At 45.7% G+C, this 26,315-nt stretch overlaps 1 protein-coding gene across 1 annotated transcript in view; it reads right to left on the reverse strand.

Moving 5' to 3' along the window:
- Positions 1–12,050: 12,050 nt before the first annotated feature.
- The window catches only part of SMYD2 (SET and MYND domain containing 2), a 30,195-nt gene continuing 15,930 nt past the window's right edge, over positions 12,051–26,315 (reverse strand). The window contains exons 6-12 of the mRNA XM_012638320.1: positions 24,247–24,314; positions 21,526–21,628; positions 18,922–19,032; positions 18,119–18,239; positions 16,985–17,159; positions 14,867–14,975; positions 12,051–12,486 (exon numbers count right to left, since the gene is read on the reverse strand). Coding sequence (XP_012493774.1) covers positions 12,406–12,486; positions 14,867–14,975; positions 16,985–17,159; positions 18,119–18,239; positions 18,922–19,032; positions 21,526–21,628; positions 24,247–24,314 — 768 coding nt within the window. The 3' untranslated portion in view covers positions 12,051–12,405. The remainder of the gene's footprint in view (positions 12,487–14,866; positions 14,976–16,984; positions 17,160–18,118; positions 18,240–18,921; positions 19,033–21,525; positions 21,629–24,246; positions 24,315–26,315) is intronic.

Below are 26,315 nucleotides of genomic sequence, written 5' to 3' on the forward strand. Positions count from 1 at the left end.
AGATTGACTGCCATGCTAGAAAAAAAAATGTTTTTCCTGGGGGCCATGGTGTTTTATTATAAAAATAGAATAAAAACTTTGAAAACAAAATGATCCTTTCTAATTTAGTGAAAAATTTATTATTTTTTATTGTTTTCTATGCATGAGTTATATGCAACTTGAAAAATAGTGCTCATGGCTCCCAAGGTGAAGAGACGTGTGAGTTACGTATGCTTCACGAGGCCGTAGGCTCAACACTAGCGCGAGTTAAATACAACTCACCTGGCAGTTAATGTGTTAAATCAGATGTGCGTGCTGGACTGAGACCTGAGGTCTAAGGGCTGGGTGTGTTCCATCTTTCCGCCAGTCGCTAAGTCATGGGAAATGTTACAAAGGAAGCACTTGGGGAAGATGATTTATGGGAGCTGTTAGGCACTTAGGCAGAGGGGCCCTGTCCAGGAGCCACACAAAGTGTGACACCGCCCCCCCATCCCCCGCACTGTGCTGGTGTCATCTTCAGGTTTCAGTCTACAAGAGCAGAACTCATCCCACTCAGGACCCTGTAGTCCAGATCTTGGCCTACTGATGAAAGATGGTGGCATCTGTCATTCACACAGTCCTTTGCTCCTTCCTTTTCTCCATATAACCCACTCTCTGGTCAGTTCTCGTGTTCATTACCCTCAGTTTGAAGCTTATTTCTTAGTTTCTTTTTGTGATTTCGTTGGTCAGTATCCTTCTGAGTTTTTTTTTTTTTTTTTTTTTTTTGAGACCTTTCACCCAGGCTAGAGTGCAGTGGCATCATCATAGCTCACTGCAGCCTCAAACTCCTGGGCTCAAGCGATCCTCCTGCCTCAGCCTCCCGAGGAGCTGGGACTACAGGCACATGCTGCCATGCCCAACTAATTTTCTTTTTGTTGAGACTGGGTCTCACTCTTATCCAGGCTGGCCTCAAGCAATCTTCCTGCCCCAGCCTCCCAAAGTGCTGGGATTACAGGTGTGAGCCACTGTGCCCAGCCTGAATTTCTTAGGTTAATGCACAATAAACCATATTCTGCACATTTTCTCTTTCACTGAATTTTTGGAAAATTTCCTTTTTACGTCTAGTTTTTCTTGAGTACGGCTTTGCTACACATGTGTTGGTAGATGGTGACGGAAGTCACGAAGGCATGCTCGTTCCGGTCGATTTGGCAGCAGTGAGGGGGATACGTGGAACACTGCACTGGTCACTTCTTAGAACAAAACCACAATTAAATTTTTCTTTCTAGTTTTTCTTGACTACAACTTTTTAATTATTGTTCCGTTGCTGCCTTTTTTCCCCCTTGAGCTGAAAAGACAAGGCATGGCATCACATCAACCAGGAAGAGCTCACCTTTGTGACTTCCTGTCACCACATACCGACAGATGTGTATCAAAGCAGATTCCCGATTAACTCCTTGGGGATATGAATCAACCCAGTCTACATCTGGCCAGCGATTGCGGTGGTTGTACTCTGTATTCAGGCTCGGAATGTCTAAGGATGGAGGACTTCCTCTCTCTCTCTCTCTCTCTCTCTCTCTCCTACTTCAGAGTGTGAAGAAGAAGTCAAGGAGTGTAACTTCAGCTGAGCTTTGTAGATTCTGGAATTTTGGGTTATGTTCTGAAAAGAAAACCATTAGTATCACATCTGTTTTCTAATGGAACAGAGCCACTGTTACTATGAGAAGCTCATCAACAGGCAAAAAGGTGTTCGTTTTCTTTCCTTAGAGATTTTTTTCATCCTTGGGGTATTCTACTATTAGGGATGTTTTAATGATTGGTCTCAGTTACTGGTTTATTGCACAATGAAGAACATCACTATTTATCTGTCATCTCTGAGCACCGGCGTGGGAGCTGTTAAATGTCTCACGTGGGCAGCATGTAGATCTGGGATCTCTTTGAGCTCATCACTCATGGGCTTCCTTTTAACTCATCCAGTGTTCCCACTGTTTGCTATGGGGATATCCGTTAATGCACAAAATGCAGGGAGGAAGTAGGTTAACTATCCCACTTCCTAGCCAAAGTTTGGATTGAAACCCAAAGGAAAGCATTGAAAAGTTATTCCACATACTTCATTTTTAGAAACAAATGCTTTTGGTTTCTGTAGCGCATTTTGCATTCTTTTTCACATCTCCAGTAAATGCCAACATATCTCCTGTTAAATTAGCAGCAGCCATTTAAGTCCTTTTGGTGGCATCTGCATAATAATTGCCCAGAGATGCTTTATATCTGGGAAGCGAGCCAACAAATAAACCTTGAAGCAAAGTGTATTAAATTAGTTACCTAGTTAGAGCTTTTGGAATGATTTCCCCATGATGTATCAAGTCTGGAGCTAGAGATGTCAGCGACTGTTGCTGCAGTGTGAATTTGAAGGGAGCAAATTAAAAATGGAGGGGAAAAAAAGATACTTTGTCTCACAACAAAGTCATCAAACATTTTCCAGCCTGTGGTTTTGAGGTTTTCCAGTTGAACTGTTTTGTTTCCTTCACCTGCACTCATTAGATACACTGACCCAAGGTGTTCATCCTTGTTTACTGCGGTCCCTGGATCATGGGGCTGCATTTGGTATCTCCGTCCAGCAGATGAGATGAACCTGCTGGCAGAGCGGGTTCCAAGCTATGTCCTGCCGAACTTTCTTTGATTTCCTTGGGATCTAAGGAGATACCACCCTAGCAAGAGTCTCTGGTAGCATTTACAGATATCATTGGCATTTGTGCACACCCCTTTCCTTGGATAGGAAGTAAGGGAGGATTTACCTATATTAAAGGGAGATGTCAAACAACCGATTTTTCTTTTTCCACATGAGAGTAAAGGAGAACGGGCTTCTCTACTCTTTGGAGGTGAACAACAAGATCAGGGAAGATGGAATATTTGAGTAATAAGCTTTCGAGGAAGTTAAGTTGAGAGAATTTTACAACCTTTGCAACCTTTGTTGTTGTCAATTAAAAAGAGGAACTACCTTTTAAATTATAATTAAGCTGTCATTGTTTGCCTAAGAGTCGCTGGGCTATCTCTGGCCCCTTCCTCCATCAGCCTGAAGAGAGGGTCTTTGGGGACCCTGCTGGGCACAGGCCCTGTGGGACTTTACCCCTGGCTAATACTGAGCCCCTGTCCTGCCTTCTCTCAGCTTTCGCTTGTCAGTTATAAGCTGACAGGAGTTCGAGAGCAGTCTGAGCAGGAGCGAGACCCCTTTCTACAAAAGATAGAAAAATCAGCAGGGCGTCGTGGCGCGCACCTGTATGTAGTCCCAGCTACCTGAGAGGCTGAGGCAGGAGGATCAAGGAGTTCAAGGTTATAGCGAGCTGTGATGACACCACTGCACTCCTTTCTGGGCAACATAGTGAGACCCTGTTTACCAAAAAAAAACTAAGAACAACCAAAAAAAACCACTCTGGTGAGTATAGTAGGTCAGCATTTTTATCTAGCTGACTTCTTATCTTTTCCAGCTTAATACAGGTTTACCCATATGAAATTTCCAACAACTGACCATATATAGAAGGTTTCTGTGGATCAACCTAATATGTACAGTTTGTTTCTTCCCCGATATAGTATGGATCCCAACACCATATGTCAGCACCACAATGGACACGAAAGCATTTTGCAGTGGGCAACCTGGCTCTTTTTATGAACCTGCTGCCTTATTAAGTGACCCTTGCCTCACTTGCTGAGTGGGCCGCCTTCTGGGGCTTAGAAGTCACAGAGGTGACAGTGCACCGTTGGCTCTCAGTCTGGCTTGGCCGGCAGGCGCATCACTGTGGCGTCTTCAGCAGCCGTCCTTTCTTGGTGCACAGTCTGTATTAGCTGACCTCGGCCTTGTTACAGAGCATGACGTATGGGTCCCAAAGGTGTCCTCAGTCAAAAACACACTCTCTCTCTCCTGCTTCCAGTGGTGTTTAATAGTAAAAACAAGGACAGTCAGCCCTCCGTGTCTTTGGCTTCTGCATCCATGGATTCAACTAACTGCAGATCAAAAATAGAAAAAAAAAATGTCCACAAAGTCCCAAAAAGCAAATGGAATTTGCTGCTTGCTGAGTACAACGTTGAATCCATGCAAAAGAAGTGACATGTAGGCATTGTTTTAGGGGTTTTAAGTAATCTAGAGATGATTTAAAGTAGGGGGATGTGCATAGGTTATATGCAAATACTACATATTTATATAAAGGACTGAGCATGCACAGATTTTGGTATCCAGAGGGGTCCTGGAACCAGTCCCCTGTAGATAACCAAGGGACGGCAGTATAGTTACTGATGTTCGTTTGGGGAAGATATGTCAATCCTTTGAGGTGGGGCAGGAGAGAGTACGGGGCATCCCGAGATGGGTGCCAGGGAGCACGGATTCAAGGGATGGGATTGAGTTAGGCCTATGTCAGTGATGATCTGTCCGTCATTCCTTCTCCGTGTTAGGAATCAGTCTCTCCGGCTCTTAGAGTGAGACATTTCCAGAAGCACCATGTAATCACTGTTGGGCGCTCACGTTGGCCCTTGATAATTCAGCTTCCTCATGTTTTACCAAAGATTCTGCTGCTGCTGTGTTTTATTTCATTGCAGTGGGTTTTAACAGATACTCATGCTATCATCTAGTGATTTCTTTTCACGAGCAGAATAACAACACATCCAGCGTTGCCTCCAAAGGGAGCAATTTGGGTCTCCCATGGAAACCACACAAATTTTCCACTGGCCCTACAGCTTTAGGGTTGATAAGCTAGTTGGCCCCATAGGGTTGAAATGATCCTAGTTGGCCCTGTACGATGGAAATACAGTTCTAAGATGTTAAACTGCATTTGGCAAACTCCCTTGAGCTCGGAGCAAGGAAGCAGAATGGTTCTTGCCTTAACCGCAGCTTCTAAGACATTTGGGGGTAAAAGGCCTCACTGATGCTTCTGTCAAAAGTAACAGCAAGTTAAGTTGCCTGGGAGAAACATGAGGGTGCTGTGATCAGCTCCTGCCAACCCAAATGTGTTGTCCAGAAGTCGCTGCTATTCAGGTGGTTCTGTGAAACTTGACCACCTGCTTGCCTACCCACTCAACCTTTATCCTGCCTGCTCTCAGCTTTTGTGTTTTCGTTATAAACTCAGGTGAGAATTTTTATCTAGAGGGCTACCTTTATTATCTTTTCTAGTTTAATATAGCTGTATCTTCTTTCTCCAGGCCAAACTAAGAAGTTCCCTATTAAAATGTCCATGAACCTGGCATTAAATATCTGCCATCAATCAATTTCATAGACTGGAAAACTTATTGTTGCTTGATACAGGGAAGGGGAGGATGTGCTTCAGGTCCTACTGTTCAGAGCTCTGTTCAGCCTCCCCGTGTTAAAAATAAATTCAAGGACATCGAGTTATAAGGCAGGAGGGCTGGAGCTGCTGGGCAGCCCAACCACGACAGGCATCTGCATAGAAAGTCATTGCTCCTGCCATGCTTTGGGCCATTGGGATCATTCTTTTCCATAAGTGCCGTAAGCTTGCCCAGAGAGGAGTTATAAAAGGGGAGAGGAAGAGGAAGGGTTTTTAGATCGGCCTTGAAGTTGCTATCTAAATGTTCTTTGACTCACAAACGATTTTCTGAACTCTGGAACGCCTCCTACTCCCTCCCTCTCTGTGACATCAGGGTGATGGAAACTATGAAGTGGCCCCCCTGGGAAAGAGGGCTGCGGTGTTGGGATCTGTTTCACCCTGGCTCGAGTTTTACACTGTGTCCTCACTGTTGAGTTGGGGCTTGATGCGTGTCATGCGTTATGACACCTGGTTTATCGTATTTGCCTGGTTTTCCTGCGCAAGAGCACCATCTCCACTTGTCTGCATGGCTCCCAGAGTTAGCAACCCAGCCCCTGCGCACCCTGATTTCTCTTGCCTGTGATCTCGGGGGTGCTAGAGGGCGTCTTCTCCTTACAGCAAGTCACATTGATAACCAGGGCACACAGACTGGGAGGAATGCACATACAGCAACCGTAGCATTCCTTGCCCTGTTGGGGGACATGGGGGGGGCGCGTTTTGTGACGAAACCAGCTGCATTCCCAGAGCAGCTCACTCACTCAGGGCTCTGCTGACTTGTCATGTGTTTTCATTTGCTTTATGGGTCAACTCTCAACAGCACACTTTACCTACCGTTAGTGCAACCCCTACAAAAAGAATTAAATCTAGTCGTAGAGAATCACTAGCTTAAACCTTACCAAAATATGTAATCAGGAAATTGTAATTTTTAAAAAAGTTGTGTATAGCATTTCAAGGAATAAGATCTGGCAAAAGAAAACAACCAGAATGAAAATGGCTGGAAAACTCAGCCACCGGGAAGCTGTACTTACTACCCCTTTGCTCCCTTGCTGGTAGAAACTGTCACTGAGTACTAGAGGAAATGAAAGAAAAGATAATGTCGGTTGTGTTTAAAACAGTGATTGCAGGAGTACTTATTATTTATTTCAAGGTGAATTTACATAGATTCACAGGGGCTGCGCTTGGCATAATGACGTGTACTCAAGACTAAGCCGTTTCTAGCTTCTTCCTGCTGGGCCATGTTCATCACAGGGAACGTTCTGGTGAAACAGGTAAGCCTCTGGGCTGGGCCGCCAAGGAGCATTTACATGTTGTATGTATCTGATCCATTTTCCCGTCCCTAGGAAAGGGTAGGATAAGCCTCCTCTGTAAGTTATCCTCTTTTTTCTTCCTCAGCCTCCTCTTCCTCCTCTAGGGAAACAGATGCCATCTCCTCTGACAAAAGGCTTTGAGGATAAAGTTGAAAAGATGGGGTTGGGATCTTTTTGTGCCTTGGGTGGAACCTTTTGCTAAAATCTCAGGAATGCTGCTTTGAGTTTAGCTGGGGTGGCCCTCAGAGCCTGGCATTCCCGGTGTTTCTCAGGGGCCTCCCACCTCCCTCAACTGCAGCGTTATCTAATAAATACCTTCAGCGTAGAGCGGAAAGCTGTAAATCAGAGCCATTTTCTTTCCCCCACTTGAACAGTGTAAAATTTTATTGCAATTTCCTTTTAACTTTCTTGCCACTGTTTGGAATCTTAAAAATCCATTAACTTTATCCTTTCAAACATAAAATTACTCTTCATTAGAGATGATTTCCTGTGTATGTCCTTTGTTCCTTCCATAGTCAAGTAACCTGCTAGAGGATGCCTAAATGGGAAAAAAAAAAAAAAAGGTTTACATATGCAGATAACTATTAAATGTATAGCCTTACGTAACTTAGGTTACATCAAACTAACCTAGTTTGTTTCACTGGACTGTTTCTGCGCTACTTAATTCAGTATTTTGATGCTTTCCTTGTTCTGTGTTTTGTAAAATGTCGTGAATTTTGGTATCGTTCAAAACAATTGCCATTTTAATAGATTTTGTTTTGAAACGATGCACAGAGAAGTCCCAAACTTAGAAAGCCAGTTTGTTCTTAAGGTTGTTGGGTCAGCCCACAGAAGCTGACTGACCTCCAACATAGCCGAAAGGTAGGGAGGGCTATGTCAGTCAGATCTGGTTGGCTTTTGTGGGCTGACCTAGAAATTTAACCACCACCTGTTATGTTGTCGCTGTAAGAAATGCATTCCAGGTTGGGACTTGGGATCCTGAGAATACAGTTTCTTCCTTACGGTGGCCACTTGCTACCTTGCAGGATGGAAACCCAATCTTTTAACTACCAAACTGCAGTTGTAAAGGGGGGAAAGGGATGAGAGGTTTATAGGACATTCCCTAAGTTGGGGAGTGACTTTATCAATATTCATGTCAACTGTACTTTGGTATAGACTCCCTATCAATTTAATAATATTAAAAGCCTTAAATAAAACTATGCATGCTATTCTATGTGCTATTTTATATCAGTAAATAAGCTTATGCTTGCCAGTTTTATACACAATTATGAGGTGTATAAAACTGACTTTGACAGTATTTTTTGCACTGTTTCCTCTGTTTTTATAAAGTCTTATTTAGATATTGGTCTGAATTGATATTCTCACTGCCCTTGTCATTGCTGTAAAATGTTTCATATGTGCCTTTACAAATGTGAGATCTTTATTCTAACCTTTTTTGTAAAAGATATCTATTGATTTCCATATGCAATAAACCATTTTTTTTTTTTCAGAGAAAACATGTCTTCTAACTCTTTACTGTATATTTTTGCATTAGTTGAAAGCACTCATATCCCTTACTTTTAGGATTATTTTCCTAGGCAAAAGTGACTAGGAAAATCTGCTTTCTTAATTTTCTAAAGCCCATTTATTGCTACCCGCTTTTTCGTCCCACATAACCTGATCATACTGAAGGTTTAGTTTGAAATTTACAAAGTCCTCATGGTTGGAAGAAACCTGAAAGGGGGCGATCCCTAGGTGAATAGAGTGAAGGATACACAGAAATGGGTCTTTTTCAAAAATGCAATGATAGCCCTCATTAAGCTCCAAGCCCATCCCCACTGTCATTTGCTCAGGTACCAAACTGTTGTGGAAAAGGCAGGTGCCAGGCTGCTAGAGAAAACCCAAATTCTTGCTTTTGTTTTTTGACCTTTTAACAGCTCATCTCACCTCTAGGTTTAAGGTTGCTGCCCTGTCCCAGATGTTCACCTGGTATCAGCCGTAGCACATACATAATGAGCCCCCCATCGTGTGGGTGGACACTTTCTTTACGTATCTTTGATAAGCAGCAGGCGGATGTAACAGCTCTACCAGTAACCCATGAACTACCTCTGTCACTACCCGAGATCCCAACCAGTGTCACAGCGTAAAAGTGAGAATGCTGGAAGCTAATCTGGAGTGAAAGGAGATAGCAGGCACATCTCATTCAACATATAAATAATCCTGGGGCAACACAACAATTATTGAAAGAGTACGTAATGTTTAAAAAGAATAGGTAAAATATGCCAGTGAAACTGGAGAGAAAGGTGGAATGGCTGGAGAATAGGTACACTCATTTGTTTTCTCACGAGTAAACAGACCGTTTTATTTTCTTTCCTTGACAGAAAAAGTAGAGATCTAATCATGTAACTTAGAGATAAAAGAGTGACCACTGGGAGACCTATCTGTCTCCAAATACACTATTAGTAGAGCTGGGGAAGAAAATTTTAAAAGAGAAATGAAGGAGAAACTCCCCCAAAACTAAACATAGATATAAGAAACGGTAACGAGGAACACACGAATATACAATAAAATGACAACAGGATCAAACGTGTCTATTTTATGTGATTTTATATTTAATAGAAATGGGAAAAACTCACCAGATGTACCAGTTATAATAAGAAACATGGGGAAAAAATAATTCATAATAATAGCTAAAGAAAACAAAATCTAGGAATTAAGAATGTGTAAGACTTGTATAAACGTAAACTAAACACCTCCTGAAGCAAAACTTAGGCAAAATTGACCACATTCTTGAGTAGGAAGGCTCACGAAGAGGTCAGTTCTCTGTATACCACTGACTCCAGTGCGAGTCCCACAAAAATCACAACAGCACTTTGGGTAAGGTAAGAAAAGGCCGAGGGAGGACTTGTCTAAATGATTCTGAAGTTACTTTGGGTGGTTAAACATGGAAGGATGGTCAGAAAAATTCAAGGGAACACAGAAGCATCAGCCCTAGTGTACGATAAAAGTTTTGCAATGCAACAATAGTTAAAGGAGTATTTTGCTGGCACGAGAATAGACAGCTCAATGGCATGAAATATGCAGAAATAAACCAAAGAATTAGGGGAATGATAACAGCACTATTTCAAATCAGCCAGGGAAAATAAATCATTCAGTAAACGATGCTAGCATAAATGGCTAGCAATTTTGAAAATTAAAGTTATTAGAGTACAATGGAATACCTTATTAAACAATTCCAGATCAAAGACTTAAAAAGTTTTATTTCTTCATTTAAAGATGAAAACAATCTGCATTTGTGTAGCAAGTGTCATAAACAGTAAAGTTAATGGACAACCAGAGTAAAAAGTATTTTCAATACATGACAAAGAGCTTTATACCCCAATATCCATCTAGCTCATAGATTATGATGAAAAACATGAACAAATAGCAAAATGGGCAGTGGTCATTGTGGTGTCATAGAAAGGTATTTGGTCTTTGTCCCCAGTTCCTGGCATACAGCTCCTAAAACCCTTGGAATTTTGTAATAAGGGTGATGGAAGCCTCCTTTGTTCTAAGGAGGCAAGTGTTGGCAGGGGCCTAGACAGCTTCAGGATGGGGGTTGGTCTGCAGACGGACCAACCTTTGATTAGAAGCCTAGAACTCTCAACCCCACCCCCAACCTCTGGGGGAAGGAAGAGGGCCTGGAAACTGAGTTATCACCAACGATAAATGATTTAATCAATGATGGCTTAAGTAATGGGACCTCCATAAAAACTCCTTAACAATGAGTTTCAAAGATGGGTGTGGTGGCGTGCATGCCTGTAGTCCCAGCGATTTGGGACTTGGGAGGCTGAGGCAGGAGGCTCGCTTGAACTCAGGAGTTCAGGTCCAGGCTGGGCATCATAGCGAGACCCTGTCTCTAGAAATAACAAAGCAAAACAAAACAACAATGGGGTTTGGAGACCTTGTGAGTTGGTGAACACATCCACATGCAAGGAGAGTGGAACCCCGCAACTCCATGGGAACAGAAGCTCCTGCGCTCCAGATCCTTCCGACCTCACCTGGGCTCACCTGCTGTACCTCTTCATCTGCCTGTTCATTTGTATTCTTTGTATTATAATAAGCCTGTAATAGAAAGTAAAGTGTTTTCCAGGCAATATTCTGCCTCCGAAAAGAAAGAGGCTAATCTGTAAGTGCTGGAATGAAACGAGATCCACATTGTTTAGTCAGAGAAGCAGATGACAAAATCGTATGTCGCTACCATTCTGCCTTTGTTTTTCTAAATCTGTTTGCATAGGTACTAATACATCACACAGGCATGGAAAACACTGGGACCACACAAAGAAATCTCTTTACAGTGCTTTACCATGTGGAGTAGGGCAGTGAAGAAGAAAGAACAGCTCCGTTTTTACATACGCGTTTGTATTACTTGAAATTACTGAGCAAGTATTTCTTTCATACATTTTATAGAACCTGTAGAAATGATGGGCTAAACTTATTTTAGGCATAGTCACAAAATATACAGTAAATTAGCATTCTTAAAACACTAAGCTCCCCTCACCCAGGACCATGCCTTACTCTTCCCTATGCACGAAGAGCATTTGCATATTCAGTAGTCGATGTTCAATCAGTGTCTCACTGGACAAGAGAATGCGCTCTACCTGCTAAATCCCAGTGTGCAGAAAACTGTGTCAGAGGGGTGTGTGTGCACGCGTGCGCACGTGTGTATAGATGAGAAAGGGAGGCAAACACCAGGTTTACAGCTATTGTAGCTGTTTTCAGATCATGTTGATTGACGTGTAAACTCCAACAGGCTTTACTTGTTAACCAATGGGGAAGTTCCTCTTTTGGACGACAAGACACTTTCCTAAGAGAAACATCCCTGCGCTCAGGAGCGCGTGCCCGGTCCTTCTGTGCAGCGGTTGCTAACAAACAATCCCCCAGGTTGCCGCCATGCGGGCTGCGAGGTTGCAGAAAGCCGGATTCCTGCTGCCTGTGTGGGTAGAGATCAGTGTTTGTTCAACAACACAGGGTTGGTTGGTAAGGAAAAAATTTTTTCCTTCTCAAGCTTACCCTGGAGTCTTCCCAAAAAAGGAGAGTACTACACAGAATAATCAACAGAATGAGAGATGGAAAGTTCTGCTTTCAGAGGGATGGGGGAAAAAAGCCAAGAAAGCAAAGCACGCACGAAGCACCTTTATACCCTGACGGGACACCAGGTACCAGAGAGAAGACTGGAAACATTCTCCCGCCCAGGAGGGGCACTCAGGTCCCGTGAATGTTCTCCACCACCGAGACTTTTCTTTCCATCTTGCACCTTTCCCCTTTCTCCCCATTTTCCTCCTACATGGGCACTGTCTCATGAAAGCAAACGTAGAATAAAGAGGCTGCCTGACCCCACTCCCAGGGAGGAAACCTGGGCTCAGTGCATCATGGAAAACAGGTGTCGCGTGCACGCCAAGACGGGGCTCTCCTACCACTTAGAAATCCTCCCCACAGACAAAAGAAGACACGAGCCTCAAACACTGTTATCTCTTTTATTCCCTTTCATCATTCAAGATTGTTCAGAACATTACAAGAGGCATGAAGGGAAAAATAATTGCATCTTTAAAACTCTTATCTGTCCAAAGTATATTACATATGAAACCATGCCATTATCTCTTAGGAAAACAAAAGCGTTCAAAATTAATTTGATATTAAAACGTTCAAGATTAAGACCAACCTCAAAGTATGGCATGTGCAAGGTTTAAGTGCAACAAGTGTCTTCATTCCGATTATTTTACAGAAATGCTGGGGTGATGTGCACGATTTGAAATAGTCAAATGCTTTAAGGTTTCTGCTAAGTATTTAAATGAAAACTAAAATGATGCATAGTTTCAGTGGCTTTCAATTTCCTGTTTGATCTCAGAGATATATGGGTGGTCTTTGCCGTGAGCTACTTCCATGATTGCAATGGCCTAGGAAAGAGAGAGACAGGGAAAGGATGAGCACCTGGAAGGTGACCCCGCACACCTCCACCCTGCTTTCGTTCAAGTTCAGCCTCTCTGCTTTAAGGCACAGGATGCAAACTGGCTTTTAAAGCCTGTGTTCTTCTCCGTAATCTGGCTTTTAAAAAAAAAGGAGGCAAGATTATCTGGTAACCAACTAGTCACCCAGTCTCTATTGGTGAATAAAAAATTCTGTGAAAATGCCCAGGTAGTAGCTGGAGGGATGATGTAGACAAACTGACTTCATGACATCCTTTTGCCCCAGGGTTCTAGATGTTTCAGTCAAAAATGCTTTGAGGACAAATTTGACTATAATCAACCAAGAAAACAGGTAATACTGGAAAAGAAAAGTCCGTAGTGAATTTTACATCAAATCTAGCTTGATTTTAGTTTACAGTACTAATCTGTAAGACACAGCTAAACCATTTTTCCTGTTCAAAACGTGCATTCTTTCTTTTTTGTTTTGTTTTGTTTTTTTTTTTTTTTGAGACAGAGTCTCGCTCTGTTGCCCGGGCTAGAGTACAGTGGCGTCAGCCTAGCTCACAGCAACCTCAAACTCCTGGGCTCAAGCAATCCTCCTGCCTCAGCCTCCTAGTAGCTGAGACCACAGGCATGCGCCACCACACCCAGCTAGTTTTTGTATTTTTTGTAGAGACGGGGTCTTGCTATTGCTCTTGCTGGTCATTCTTTCCTTTTAATACATATTCTAAAAAACTTAAAGGCAGGTGCAGGTTTCATTGGGGGATGCTAGAGAGAACATACTTAATAAGGGTTCTTTATCGGGAGGCAATATAAAATGATTGCATTTCCAGTGGCTCAATCATTCTTAGCTGTGTGACCTTAGGCAATTTACTTAACCACTCTGTGCCTCATTTTCCCCCCCTCTGTAAATTGAAATAATACTTCTCAGGGTTGTTAATGCAGTGTTTCAAATACTGCATGGCATATAGGAAGTATATATCAAATCTGATCTATAAGGAGGTATTTGTTCTTTTTGATTCAACTGTATTACTCACTGACAGGAAAATTTAAGTTGCTTCCCAAACAGAGTTTCTGATGACCTGTGACTATGACAGGCTTTCCTTGCCATTATATATTTTACTCCTAGATTTCAAACTAATAGAAGGCAGGCCAAGCAACAGCGCACACCTCCACTAAGGTTCAGACACCTGCCCTCGCCCTCTGCGTGGACGTCAAGACTCATGTTCCTTGCTCAGATCTGCTCCAGCCTTCACTGATCTGTTGTTTAATTACCTGCCAGCAGTTTACAATTGTGACTTAACTGGCTACTCTTCCCTCCAACCTAAGACAATAGGTAATGTTATCTTAGAAGACAGACGCCGTGGTGTAAAACAAAGTGTTGCTGTGCTCTCACTTCCAGCCTGGCTGGGCCCTGAGCCTTCTATTTGGGATGTGGGGCCTTAAACCACCTTCCCGAACAATCTGTCGGGACGCTTCAGAGAATGTGGAGGATTAGGCCTGCAGGCCGCGTCCATGGCCCCAACATTTACAAACAGGACTGTCCCCCAAATGACACTGGATTAACTGTCAACTTCCACATAAAGAACAGTGAGAATCGACACTCAGGATGACGGTTCTGCTCTACTGCAAAATGCGACGGTCGTGGCCCGGCCCCCGGCCTGCTGGCAGCGCAGGGCAGCCCTCACACACCGAGGGCAAGTGTTGCCCAGGGGCCCGGCTCCCCGAGTTTGCTCACAGCACACGTGGAGGAGCCGAAGCTTTCACTGCAGAAGCACAAAGGCGCCACCACGTACCCTGGGCTCGTTACTCACTTAATTAACCTGCTCGCACCTCGCTTTCTTCATCCCCAAAGCCTACCTCATTTTCGTGAGAATTGAAAAAGAGACAAGAGGGTCTTAGCTGTAACTGGCACTCCATGAACTGCGCTGATGATTAAGTGCACTCTGGAAGCAGCAAATGCACGATCCTAACATTGAGCAACTCTCGATACCCAACTTGCTTGATTTCACCACAATCGGGCGTCGTAATTCTGTATCCTAAAAAGGGCCAGTGGGAGAATCGCTCGCCAGTGGCCTCCATCCACTTCCATGGCTTCGTGAGGCGAGGGGCAGTGTCCCCTTCTCCCCGGCCAGCCCCGCTGCTGTGCACGCCCCTGTCCCTACAGTGGGGCCTGGACGCAAGCAGGGCGTAGGCTCAACTACTCACTCCCCCCACTGCTGAACCCACCCCCTGCCGCTCCTATGGCCACAGGGTGGGTGACAGCTGGTCACCCTCCACTACTTCGGCCATCCAGCCTACTGGGCCTGAAGGAGGTGAGCTGAGGAGGCCGTCCAGCCACTGGGACCCTACCCTCGAGCCACAGACCTACCTTCTTCAGGGCCTTCTCTCCTGCGGCTTTGTGCTCCAGGCCCATGTACAGTCTTCCCAGCTTCAGCCACATGGAGGCCACGTTGAGCGAGTACAGAGGATAATGCTTACTGTGGAGGAAGAGAAGAGACCACAGGCCACCTTGGCACAGGTGCCGAGCATTCCCGCAGGCTGGCTGCAGTGAGCCTGGGCTGCCCAGCGCGTGGCCCACGTCCCCACGGCAGCAGGCAGCGTGCTGGGTGGAGCGTGTGGACGGCTCAACACCGCCCGGTCACCAGACACTGCTCATTATTGCGCAGTTTGTGCGTTTCTAAAAAACCGCAGGAGGAATCCTGCACAAAGACATTTGTAAATACAACATTCAGTCCGGTCTGGATTTTTCTATTTCAGGAGTACGCAAAGCAAGGCCCTGGGAAAACAAACACCTTTTAAAGTAAATGCCCCACTTGTGAGCGCAGCGATTAGGCCCATCACCGCGCAGTAGAAAGACAGTGCACTTTTACACACTCACACACACACACACACACCCCCCAATGTGTTCTAAGACCCCCGCTTTCTGTCACACCCTATGATATGAGTTGGTTTAGCAGAATGATAAGCTCTCTGAAGAACGTCTATTTCTTCGAGACATTCTTTCTCTGTTGTCCGGCAGGTGTTCTCTCCCTGGTTTCAAGTGAAGGCTGACGGATGGGGATTGCCTGGGCAAGAGCCATGTTCCCAAGAACAGGCCCAAGCAGCAGCTCCCGGGCGAGCAAGCGCGTGTGTTTGTTTGTGTAGGAGGCGGCTGTTTACATGCTGGGCTGCTCCACCCTGTCTATCCTGAAAGTCAGTCCGAAGGAGCCACGTGCTGGGCCGTATTCCTGGGCAGGAGGCCGCATGCTGCCCGGGAGACGCCCTGGGACCAGCCCACAGCAGGCCAGGGCTGGGCCTCCTGGAGGGGCTCCCTCAGCTCAGGAAGGCTCCAGCACAGCACGGCCCTGCTGGGAGAACCCGCACAAGGCTGGAATGCCGTCTGTCTGTCTGTCTGTCTCCCTACAGATCTCACGCAGGGGAGTGTGCATGAGACCAGAGGACCTCCTCACCCACTCCAGGAGGAAGGGAAGGCTTGGAGATTATCTCCAAATTAACAAATTCTGTTTCTAAGTGCAGGTGCGAGGAGCTGGCTTCCCCTTGGGCTCCCCCTGCTGGTGAATCAGGGCACAGTGGGGTAAGTGGAGGGTGGACTGGGCCGTGGACATTCAGACCAGACGAACTTCACAGTCCCCGAACTCAGAACCTGAAGGGGCACCGAGGGCTTCTCAAACTCATAAGGAACACCTGGGGTACTTCTGGAACGCAGGCATTTCCGGATCTAATGCCCAGAGATTCTTATCTACTGGTCCACTTGGTCTTGGGCAGACCCTATAAATGCATAAAGCCAATGCCTTTGACAAGTGCCCCAGTGATCTGATCTAGACCATCCCAGCCCTGACGTGGCTAGTCAGAGCCAGAAGACATCGCAACTTTCTTCTGTCACCACCTGAAAGTTTAATAACCTTCTCAGTCAGAACACTTGCCCGCAGCTAATACTCATTATTACTACGAATTAAGTATCAACTTGTTTTTTTCAAACCTGGGGTGGGAGGACATCAGATCAACACTGGCCCCAGTTTCCCCATTTGCAAACTGGGGCTGCAACTGAACAAGCAAAAGAAGGGGATGGTGAGAGTAATGAGGAAAAGCAGAGTTTCTGAGATGACCACTTACCGATCATAGGTGCCATCTGACTTGGAAAAGAGGGTGGGGAAAGAAGCAGAGTGGTGGCTTTCTAATACTAGCCTGAATTAACTACTGTGGATATGGGCCCTGGGTGGGACCTGGGAGGGAGCTTGCCCCAGAACCCCCAGCATAACCTGAACCTGCCTCCTCGGGACAGTGGAGAGAACAGGCCTGACTCAGTAGAGCGGTGCCCCGTGCCTGTGCCTGTACCTGTACCTCCAGATGCAAGCGCAGAGAAGAGGCAGCTGTTCTAGGCATGTTGCAACACGGGGCAGGAAGACGACAGCGCAGCTACTGTATGGATTCCGAACTACCAAATTCCATCCTGTGCTAGGATGATCAGAACAGCCATTGCAATCACCTGTAGGGCTTAATGATTTTCTGTCCGTATCGCAGGGCTCCTTCCCAGTCCTGCATGTACAGGCAGACACCCATGGCCTGGTACATCATGTGCAACATGTACACGTTACTGTCCTCAAACACGGAGCTCATCTTCTCCTGGCTGAGCTCGCAGATCTCCAGCAGCTCACTAGGGGGTGCTGCAGAGTCAAGGAAATGACTGATGGGGCCCAGGCTGCCTGGAGACGTCCCCAGACAGGGCTCAAGGGGTTATTCTGTCCACTCCGCTCACACCCTCACCCCCTGAAAAAGTAAATTTCAGAAAGCCAAGCAAAAGTGAAAGGAATGACATTTTTGTCGAAGAAACAAACTGGGAAAACCTGATGATCTCAACTGCTAAATAAAACTAAAAAATGTACACACCTGCAGTTCTGATGTAAATAAACACTGGATTAGAATCACAAATCCTCGGTCTTCTAATTAAACCCAAATCCTCACCCAAGCTGGAACTCTGAGCACAGCTCCTACTATGGTAAAGTTCCTTCTTATGTTGAGAAGCAACGTGCCTTTCTCTAATTTCCTCTCACTGGTTTAAAGTTCTACCCTTTAGGGTTCAAATCAAACCCCTTTTCAGCTCCCAAGACAATGCTACCATGTGGTGATAAGAACATGGATTCTGACAGCAGAGCTTGGGCAAAATCCTAGATCTGCCACCATCAGCTGTGTCCTGTGGGTTTCAAATTACTGGACATCAACGAGCCTGTTTCCTCATCTGCTACATGAGAATGACAACAGTCCCCACTCAGCGTGTCCTTGTGAAAAAGAGTTGAAACAAGCAAGGCTCTTGGCACTGTGCCTTGCCCAAAGTAAAATACCCAACACATAAGGGCCGTCAAGGTTCTGTTCTCAGCTTTCCACCACATGGAGCTCCCAGCCAAACCAGTCAAATAAGGAGAAACAAGAACAACATCATACCACTTTTGACAGCGTTGATACCACATCATGGGGGGTCAATGTCTTCATACATTTACCAGAGACATTCTTCCTTCAATATTCGGAATCTTAAACCCATCTCTCTCCTGCTCCTCTTCCCCACTTCCCACCATGCCTTGTTGGCGAGGGACTGATAAACTGCCCGAACAGTTGTAAAGGATATATTTATAGTGCTTGGCCCTCCGGAACTCCTCAATGACATTGCGTGCGTATCTGACCATGTCACGGATGGCTTCTGCCTTTGGGGGATCGTTGAGCTTTCGGATTTCCACCTTGGCCTTATCCTGAAGGAAATGTCCACAAGTGTAAGAAGTTACCTCCCGTGGAAACCACAGTGATGGGAAAACCTCTTAAACAACACATATTCCCATGCAGAGGGACAGGCTTGCCCTTGCTAAGGTTACAGAAGAATGAAAGGAAATCAGCCAAAGGATCTAAAAGAAATTCAATACTCCACTGCCTTTTTATAGAAACAAAAACAATTACATTAATTTTCTAGACAATCCTTACTCAGAATGTGTTTGCTATGGGCAGATATACATATTCACACACCTGTGAATCAAGAGGATAGAACGAGGAGGGTGGCATTGCCAAAACAACAATTTGGGCAATGCCAAGGAAACACCTACATATTCTGGTGAACAAGTTAGAAAGCCTGAAAATTCTTTAAATTCTTTTTCCTTCTCCTTTTTTTTTGAGCAGCCATTTCTTTTCAAGAAACAGTAATCTGGCAGATCCTTCTCGTATTTGTACAGTGCAATGGGAATGTGTTCACGGGCTCCCGGCAGCAGGTTTGAACAGAGACCTGGTCAAACTGGATTCCTTCTGGCTGTCTTTGCATGGCGGGTTTAAAGGGTTAAAAATATCATACGGGAAGACAGCCCACGTCAGACAGAGAAGCTCATTCAGCAGAGGGGTCCTGAGATCAGCGTGCAGTCGGTGTCCCTGCCAGATCAGTGACCTTACCTTGTCTTTGGTGGTACACTCCTGGCACTCACAGGTAAAGAAGTAAGAATCTCTTAACCGGTCGTTCCTATCTTCTGTCGGGTACAGGAGATCAATGTAGCTGGTGAAAACCTACGGGGTCCAAAAAGGTGAAGCTTCAGTCTGCTGCAGGTAAGCTTGATTCTTATCATGCTGTGGCTCTGCAATCACCTGTGCCGGTCCCCTTGCAGGGATGGAGGGTAAGGGGGGCCACAGCTGAGGACTGCGCTGTTTGCTTTAACGCACTGAATTCCTAAACTGAGCAGCCACCAAATGTTGTCCACCTCCTCGTGGTGAAGAGAAAGAGCCTACGGAATCAAGGAGTCCCTGAAACGGGAACCTGGGGGGTTGAAAGGATCCCTACCTCCTTCCCCCGCCCAGACAGCAAGCTGGGGATTTGTCCCAGCGGTAGATGCCTTGGTCTCCGATACAAAAGCAAAGGCCCCCTCATCCTCAGGGTCGGGCCTGTGCTGTCTCTGCCTGGCCTTTGTTTAGCCTCTTTTATTTCACAACCCGGAATGGCTCAGATGCTTTGACCCGGGGGGCAGCTCCTGATTCCGCAGGGCTGGGGACTTGGGCAGGCTCACCTCTGGCGCCAGGGGTCCTCCCGTCCTTGCCTTTTCCTAGCGGGGTCTGTAACCAAGACTGGGAGCATATGGAGGAGGCCAGCATTTAGATGTCCATTATCTCACTCACGGGGACGGCATGGCTGCTCGTCCCACACAATCAGGCAAACGTCTGACTGAACAGATGGGTTTCGCAGAGCCGCCAGCGTGCCAGTGACCGCGGGCACCGCCAGGCAGGCAGGGGAGGGCCGCGCGCGGGGCTCCGTGCTGCAGGGGCAGCCAAGCTCTCCCCGACCCACGGACACGTCGTGGCTCACTCTGACACCTGGGGAACGGCTTCCTTCCGCTCTGAAGGGCAAGGAACCCCCAAAGCACTGACTTGTCCCAAACGAGGTAACCGTGTTTCAGATGTGTGAGGACACGAGGGCAGAGGGAAGCAGGACGAGAGCCTGCCTGATCGTCTCCGACAGGACTGAGAGACACACAGTGCAACACACAGAAGGTTCCAGAAGATGGCGACAAAGGCCACTCCAGTACCACTGCTCATGGCCCAGACGGAGCCAGTCTAGGGGACAAATCTCTCCTCTGTCCAGTCAACCCATGGAGCTCTGGGGCCTGGTGACCACGCTCGGACTGACTGCCATTGTCCCTTTCAGCAAGAGACATCAGACTAGGTGTTAGGAAACCCAGATGTCCGGCCCCAGAGGGATAACCCCCTCTTCATGCATTTAGCAAGGGGTAGAAAGGCCAACCCGTGCACTGGACTTCGGCTCCCAGTCCCGCTGTGGACTAGGTAACACCTTCCAGAGAAATCAAAGCATTTACCATTTAGCACACAGAGAATTATACTAACAATTTTAAATATCCAGACATGCATCGTAAAGCAGCATTACAAATTATTAAACTGGAATTTAACCTGAAATGCGTGATTACAGTCCCTAAAACTTCATGTGTCTTACTAGGGATTTACTTAAGAGCACAGGGCACGCCACGGCAGTTCACCAGGCCAGCCTTTTTCAGGAGAGACGTCTTACGAGGTAGTGACGGAATCACGGGGAAAGGAGAAGAGCATCACTGAGCAGGTGAGGGAACACCTGGGTCTCTCCACATCCCTCAGTTCAGGAGGGCCACAGACTGCCGCTACTTCTCCTATCAGCACTGACAAGTGGCCACCGTGTGACACTCCCACAAAGTAACCTCCAGCCTGAAGTTCGGATGTGGAACTGATACGGCATGAAGGCGGTCGTGCCGCTTGGGTCGGTTGCTCTACAGCCACTGTGGGTTGCTTGTTCTCTTTCACTCTGCATCTTTTGCAGGGAAAGGAACAGGCAAAAAAACAAAACTCACACTCAACTGTTCAGCACTAAGGATACACAGATCGTCTCCTATCACTCTCAATCTCTATAAACCTTTGTGAGGAACTAAACTCAAATTTATTCTTTCCTGTTTCTTCCTGACCAAAGATGGACATGGTAAGTGACAATGAGAGCCCCAAAGTGTGGGACTCCAAGCCGCATGTAGTCTGACCGCTGGAATCATTCACAGCTAGTACTATCAAGCGACACCGTGTGGATGTGTCTACACGGCCTTTTATTTTTTTATTTTATTTTTTTTATTTTTTTATTTTTTTTGAGACAGAGTCTCGCTTTGTTGCCCGGCCTAGAGTGAGTGCCGTGGCATCAGCCTAGCTCACAGCAACCTCAAACTCCTGGGCTCAAGCAATCCTTCTGCCTCGGCCTCCCGAGTAGCTGGGACTACAGGCATGCGCCACCATGCCCGGCTAATTTTCTCTCTATATATATTTTTTTAGTTGTCCAGATCATTTCTTTCTATTTTTTAGTAGAGATGGGGTCTCGCTCTTGCTCAGGCTGGTCTCAAACTCCTGACCTTGAGCGATCCACCCGCCTCGGCCTCCCAGAGTGCTAGGATTACAGGCGTGAGCCACCGCGCCCGGCATACACGGCCTTTTAAAAGAGCTGTCTTAAGCCCAATGTCACAGCCACCTGTGACACGAACTCACCTCCTCTCCTGGGTTGATTTCCTGTACAGCTCTTACTTCTGCCAGCGTCCCTTTGTAGGTCACAATGACATTGGGGCAACAACTATGATTCATCAATGCAACACTGTCAATCAGAAGAGAAAAACCCAGTTTTCTTAATGAGGTAGACAGACTGTTTAGTCTCCCTGGCTACTAATTTGCTATGTTAAAGGAACTGGATCTTTGCAAGATGTTAAAAAAAAAAAAAAAAAAATCTAATAGTTGGCCAACATGTTCTAAGAGGTTGTTCTGCATGCACTTATAATCCTATCGAACATCTAAAACTTTAACCGTATTGAAAAGCAAAATCCACAATCCAAAACAGTGCTACCTAAACCCAAAACAAAAAACACACAATAAAAACAACAACAAATACTACAGATCTTCCCTCCTGATAGATGCAGCTCTCAGAACCCAAGGCCCCCAGCTAATTGCTACTCCCCTGTACCCTGTCAAAGACAAATTGTCATTTTCAAGCAGCTTTTTGTATTAGTGGATTATTTCTCACATGTTTTCTTCAGATGTGGAGAAATGCCAGCTTCCTACAAGAGGGAGGGCGTGTGGTCCCCCGAGAGACCCAGAGACGCCTGCCTTTCTCTGCACCTCAATTTCCTCATCTGGAAAATTGGGACATTACTGCTCCTGCTGCTCACTGTCTGCTTTTCAGGGACAGCGAGAAGGAGAGAGAGAGAGAGATTCACCTATGCGAGGTGCTTTGAGCTTTCTGATTATATCAAGGTCAAAGTTCTGAGAACAGAAATTTCTAAACTACAGGGAAAAAGTGCTTGATCTCTGAAAATGCTGCCTTTGAAATCACAATGCCGATATGATTTCAGCCCAAAGGGATTTTTCCCCCAATTAAAACTGCCCGGAAACTGGGGCTCATGCTCTGCCATGGGCACTCACAGCCATGTGTACCACTGCTCTGGTGGCCAGTGTCACCTGCCTGACCCTTTAGAGGCCACAACCCCTCTTTCTGCTTGTCCCTCTGAGAATACAGAAAAGCAAAGGGGTTTCGAAGCCTGGTGAGGATGGGCCGCTCCGGGTTTGCTGTGGCCACGGGGGAGTGGCCCTCCTCCACCTCCTGGCAGCTAGAGGCCTGAGCGAAGCGTGTGGTTGGCCTTGTGCCCCGGACAAACATGCAGCCACTTCCTGCTCTTGTCCTTGGGCAGGGCCACCTCCACCCTGCACCAAGGCCCACCCGCTTCCTGGCAAGGGATGCACAGGGAATCGGGCCCTGGGAAATCTGATAAACAAATGCACCCAGAGGGTAGCTGTATTAAAAGAAAAGCAGATTTCTAGAGCCATCTTGCAGAAGAAGTATTCACAATAATTCAAGGCAGACTTTTAGATATCTTTTTAATGGAGGTGGGGAAAATGCACTCAGGCAGAGAACCTAAAACAACTCATGTTCTTGGTATCATAATTCTCTTGGCAACCACGGAAAAAGGTGAACCTCAAACAATACCACTTTTAATCTTTCTTTTAGTCTTTAAGATACAGAGAACAGAGACACTCCAGAGTTCATTTCAGTTCTGAAGGTGTCAATACGAGCCTCTTCTGAGGGTCCAATGCCCTTTCTCTTTTTCTTCTTCCTTTTCCCAAGGGTAAAAGTCTGAAAGAGCCTCTCCCAAAAAGAGCTTCTTTTCTCACTATCCGAATTCAAACCGCGGATGACACCGTTCTGGCCTCGAGGACAGTAATGTCACATGAGTAAACTTTCTTGGCTTTCTGGTTCAAGTAAGCCTGAAACAGCTGCTCAGGAGACACAGGCCTGTGCAGATTCTCCTGGTTCTGACCCACACGATGCACAGTGCCCGGCAGCGACACGCACACACACCAGGAGGCTGCACATCATTCAGGGCAAATGTGCGACTTGTTAAGGGTTTCCTACGTGTACTCCAATCTAAAGCCAAAGGCCCCTGTAGTATACATTAAGCAACCTCCCCCTAGACAGAACTAGTCTGCAACGTGGATTAATTCAGACAGGGATACAGGAAGGGTTCCTTGGCTCTCTCCATGAAGTGAGGGCTTGGTTTCAGGGGACGGAAGCATTTTGGAAATAGCCACTCCTTTACAGACACAACGGCAAAGCCATTCTTTGCTATTAAAGTCAGATCTAGAAAGATCTCCACTTGTCAAGTGGCTAGCCTCTGTTCAATTACTCGAGTCATCCTGAAGCAGAGAGAAAAATGCTATAGTTCTTCGAAATTTTTCTCTAGTTCCCTACTGTAGCATATCCCCTCTCCAAATGGTGCTGTTTCCGGAATTTTTCAAAAAGGACAGATGGAGAAGCAGCTCATATATTCTCTACACAAGCCTATGGCCAATTCTTGGTTGGCAATTAATGTTTCACTTTGAGCATAAGAAACCCAAAGATTTCCACAACCACAGAGATGCAGAAAGCAAATTTCTCAGCAGGGCATGGGCTGTTCCTTCTGTGCACACTATAAAATATTCTTTAATAAGAGCTCTCTGCCTAGCAGGACCTAACAAGCAACTGTTCTCTTAACTACTACCTTCGGATCCTCAAGTGTAGGGGTAATATTTTGAAATCTGGCAGATTCAAAAGCTGTTTTAATTCACTTGGAGTTTCATGCCTGTCACATGCAGTTAAGTAGGTTATTTAAAAATCAGAAAAAAAAAAATCAAATTAGTGTTAAATAAGTAAAAAGGAAAGAAACGAAGTCAAACTCAGCCTACTCTGGAAATATTGCTGATCCCAAATGAGACAGTTCTTCGTCTTCAATTGTGAAGCCATTACAGTTAACCTGCAGTGAGAAAGGGGGAGAAAGAGAGGAAAAAAATGAGCTAAAGCTTCTCTCTGGGTACAGATCATTTCTTTAATTTTGACCTTTAACAAATTAACTGGGAAAATGTTCTGGTTTTAGTGGGTTTTTTTTTTTTTTTTTTTTTTTGAGACAGAGTCTCACTGTGTTGCCTGGAGTAGAGTGCTGTGGCGTCATCCTAGCTCACAGCAACCTCAAACTCCTGGGCTCAAGTGATCCTCCTGCCTCAGCCTCCCGAGTAGCCGGGACTACAGGCATGCGCCACCATGCCTGACTAATTTTTTTCTATATATTTTTAGTTGTCCGATTAATTTCTTTCTATTTTTAGTCGAGACGGGGTCTCGCTCTTGCTCAGGCTGGTTTTGAACTCCTGAGCTCAAACAATCCACCCACCTCGGCCTCCCAGAGTGCTAGGATTACACGCGTGAGCCACCGCGCCCGGCCTTAAACCCTTTATTTTGGCCATGGCATGCTGTGTTAAAGAAACAACTTACTTATTAGTCCCACGTGTAAATAAATAAAAGCAGAATTGTTAGGGCTGAAGCACCCCTTAGTGTAGCCTACCTATCACCTAAATACAGTAGCCCAAGAAGGCCACAGAACCCCAAGTTCCATGGACTGAAGTCTGTATATTTCCATGGGGGAGTCAGGATACCTGGAATCTGATCCCGGTTACGCCACAGCTTTGTTGTGTGATCTTGAGCCCATCACTGGGTCCCTCTGTCCTTTAAGAAAGGAATCACTTTCTCCAAAGCCTCATAAGGTGAGGAGGTAAATATTACTAATGAAACCCTTATTCATCTAATCTGATGGCTGTCTCTCCACTGGAGAGGCAGAGGGATCAGGGCCTGGAGCTAAGGGACTAGGAACTTGCCTTTCATGTCTCAGCCAAATCCAACTGCTGGCCACTTTCTCATCCTTTAAAAGAAAATGTTCCATCGAAAAATACCAAGGGCAGCTCTCACCATTCAGGAAGTCTAACTTAGAGCAAGCACGCTGAAAATGAGGACTATATGTGCCCAGTTTCTGTACTGTTCTATAAATTCATTCTTTCCACAGACATTTATTGAGAACTCTGTGTGCTGGGTTCTGTGCACAGAAAGATAAACAGCCGAAATCTGTGGCCTCAAAGAACATCCAGTCCATTGGGAGACAATTCAGTCGGTGTTCTTCATATGCATCTAAAATTTCAGAACTGGAAGAAAAGTCAGTCTCTTTACTTTTTAGATAATGAAACTGAGGTCAGAGAGGTTCAGTGATTTATCCAAGGTCACAAAGCCAGTTGGTAATAGAGGCTGAGAGCCCTGCTCATCCCACAGTGCTCTGTCTGTGAAGCACCCACACTGAATGGTTCACCCTACTCTCTTCCACAGCTGGAGACACCCCACTGCTATAATTCCGGCCAACAGATGGCCTTGTAAAACCAGCATCCTCTGAGCACTGACTCCGGGCCAGGCGCTGTGCTAGATCCTGCCTATTTACCATCTCATAAATCTGCAGTATCACTCCAGCATCTTTACAGCAACCTACTTTACAGATGCGGAAACTGAGGCTTAGGGAGCTTCAATAATTGAGTGATTTGTTCAAGGACATAGAAGCAGTGAGTGGCAGGAGTCAGAATTCGGACTAGACATCTGACAGCAAAGTCTGCTGTCTTCACACTATACCACGTTTCTTCTAAAATTGGTCCGATCTACTAAATGTTAATGTGGCAATTTTACTGAAAATTAAAGGGCCGATGGCAAAGGCTTGGAGATCTTGGTACACACAGCAGTAAGGGCCATAATGGGTTTGACTTGCAGTATTGAGAACTCAAAACAGAAACAGGAAAACGGGAGGGTGCTGTGGGTTAGTAAAACAATACACAGCCTTTGAAATCCTGAAGGCTTCGGCATTCCTAAGTGGAAGACTAGCATACTAATTTTTGTGCCAACTCCAAGTGCCCTGACCAATTCCGCCATAGGGACATTAACCAACAACCAT

Source organism: Propithecus coquereli, unplaced genomic scaffold (assembly GCF_000956105.1).
Source record: "Propithecus coquereli isolate 6110/MARCELLA unplaced genomic scaffold, Pcoq_1.0 Scaffold129, whole genome shotgun sequence".
NCBI lineage: Eukaryota > Metazoa > Chordata > Mammalia > Primates > Indriidae > Propithecus > Propithecus coquereli.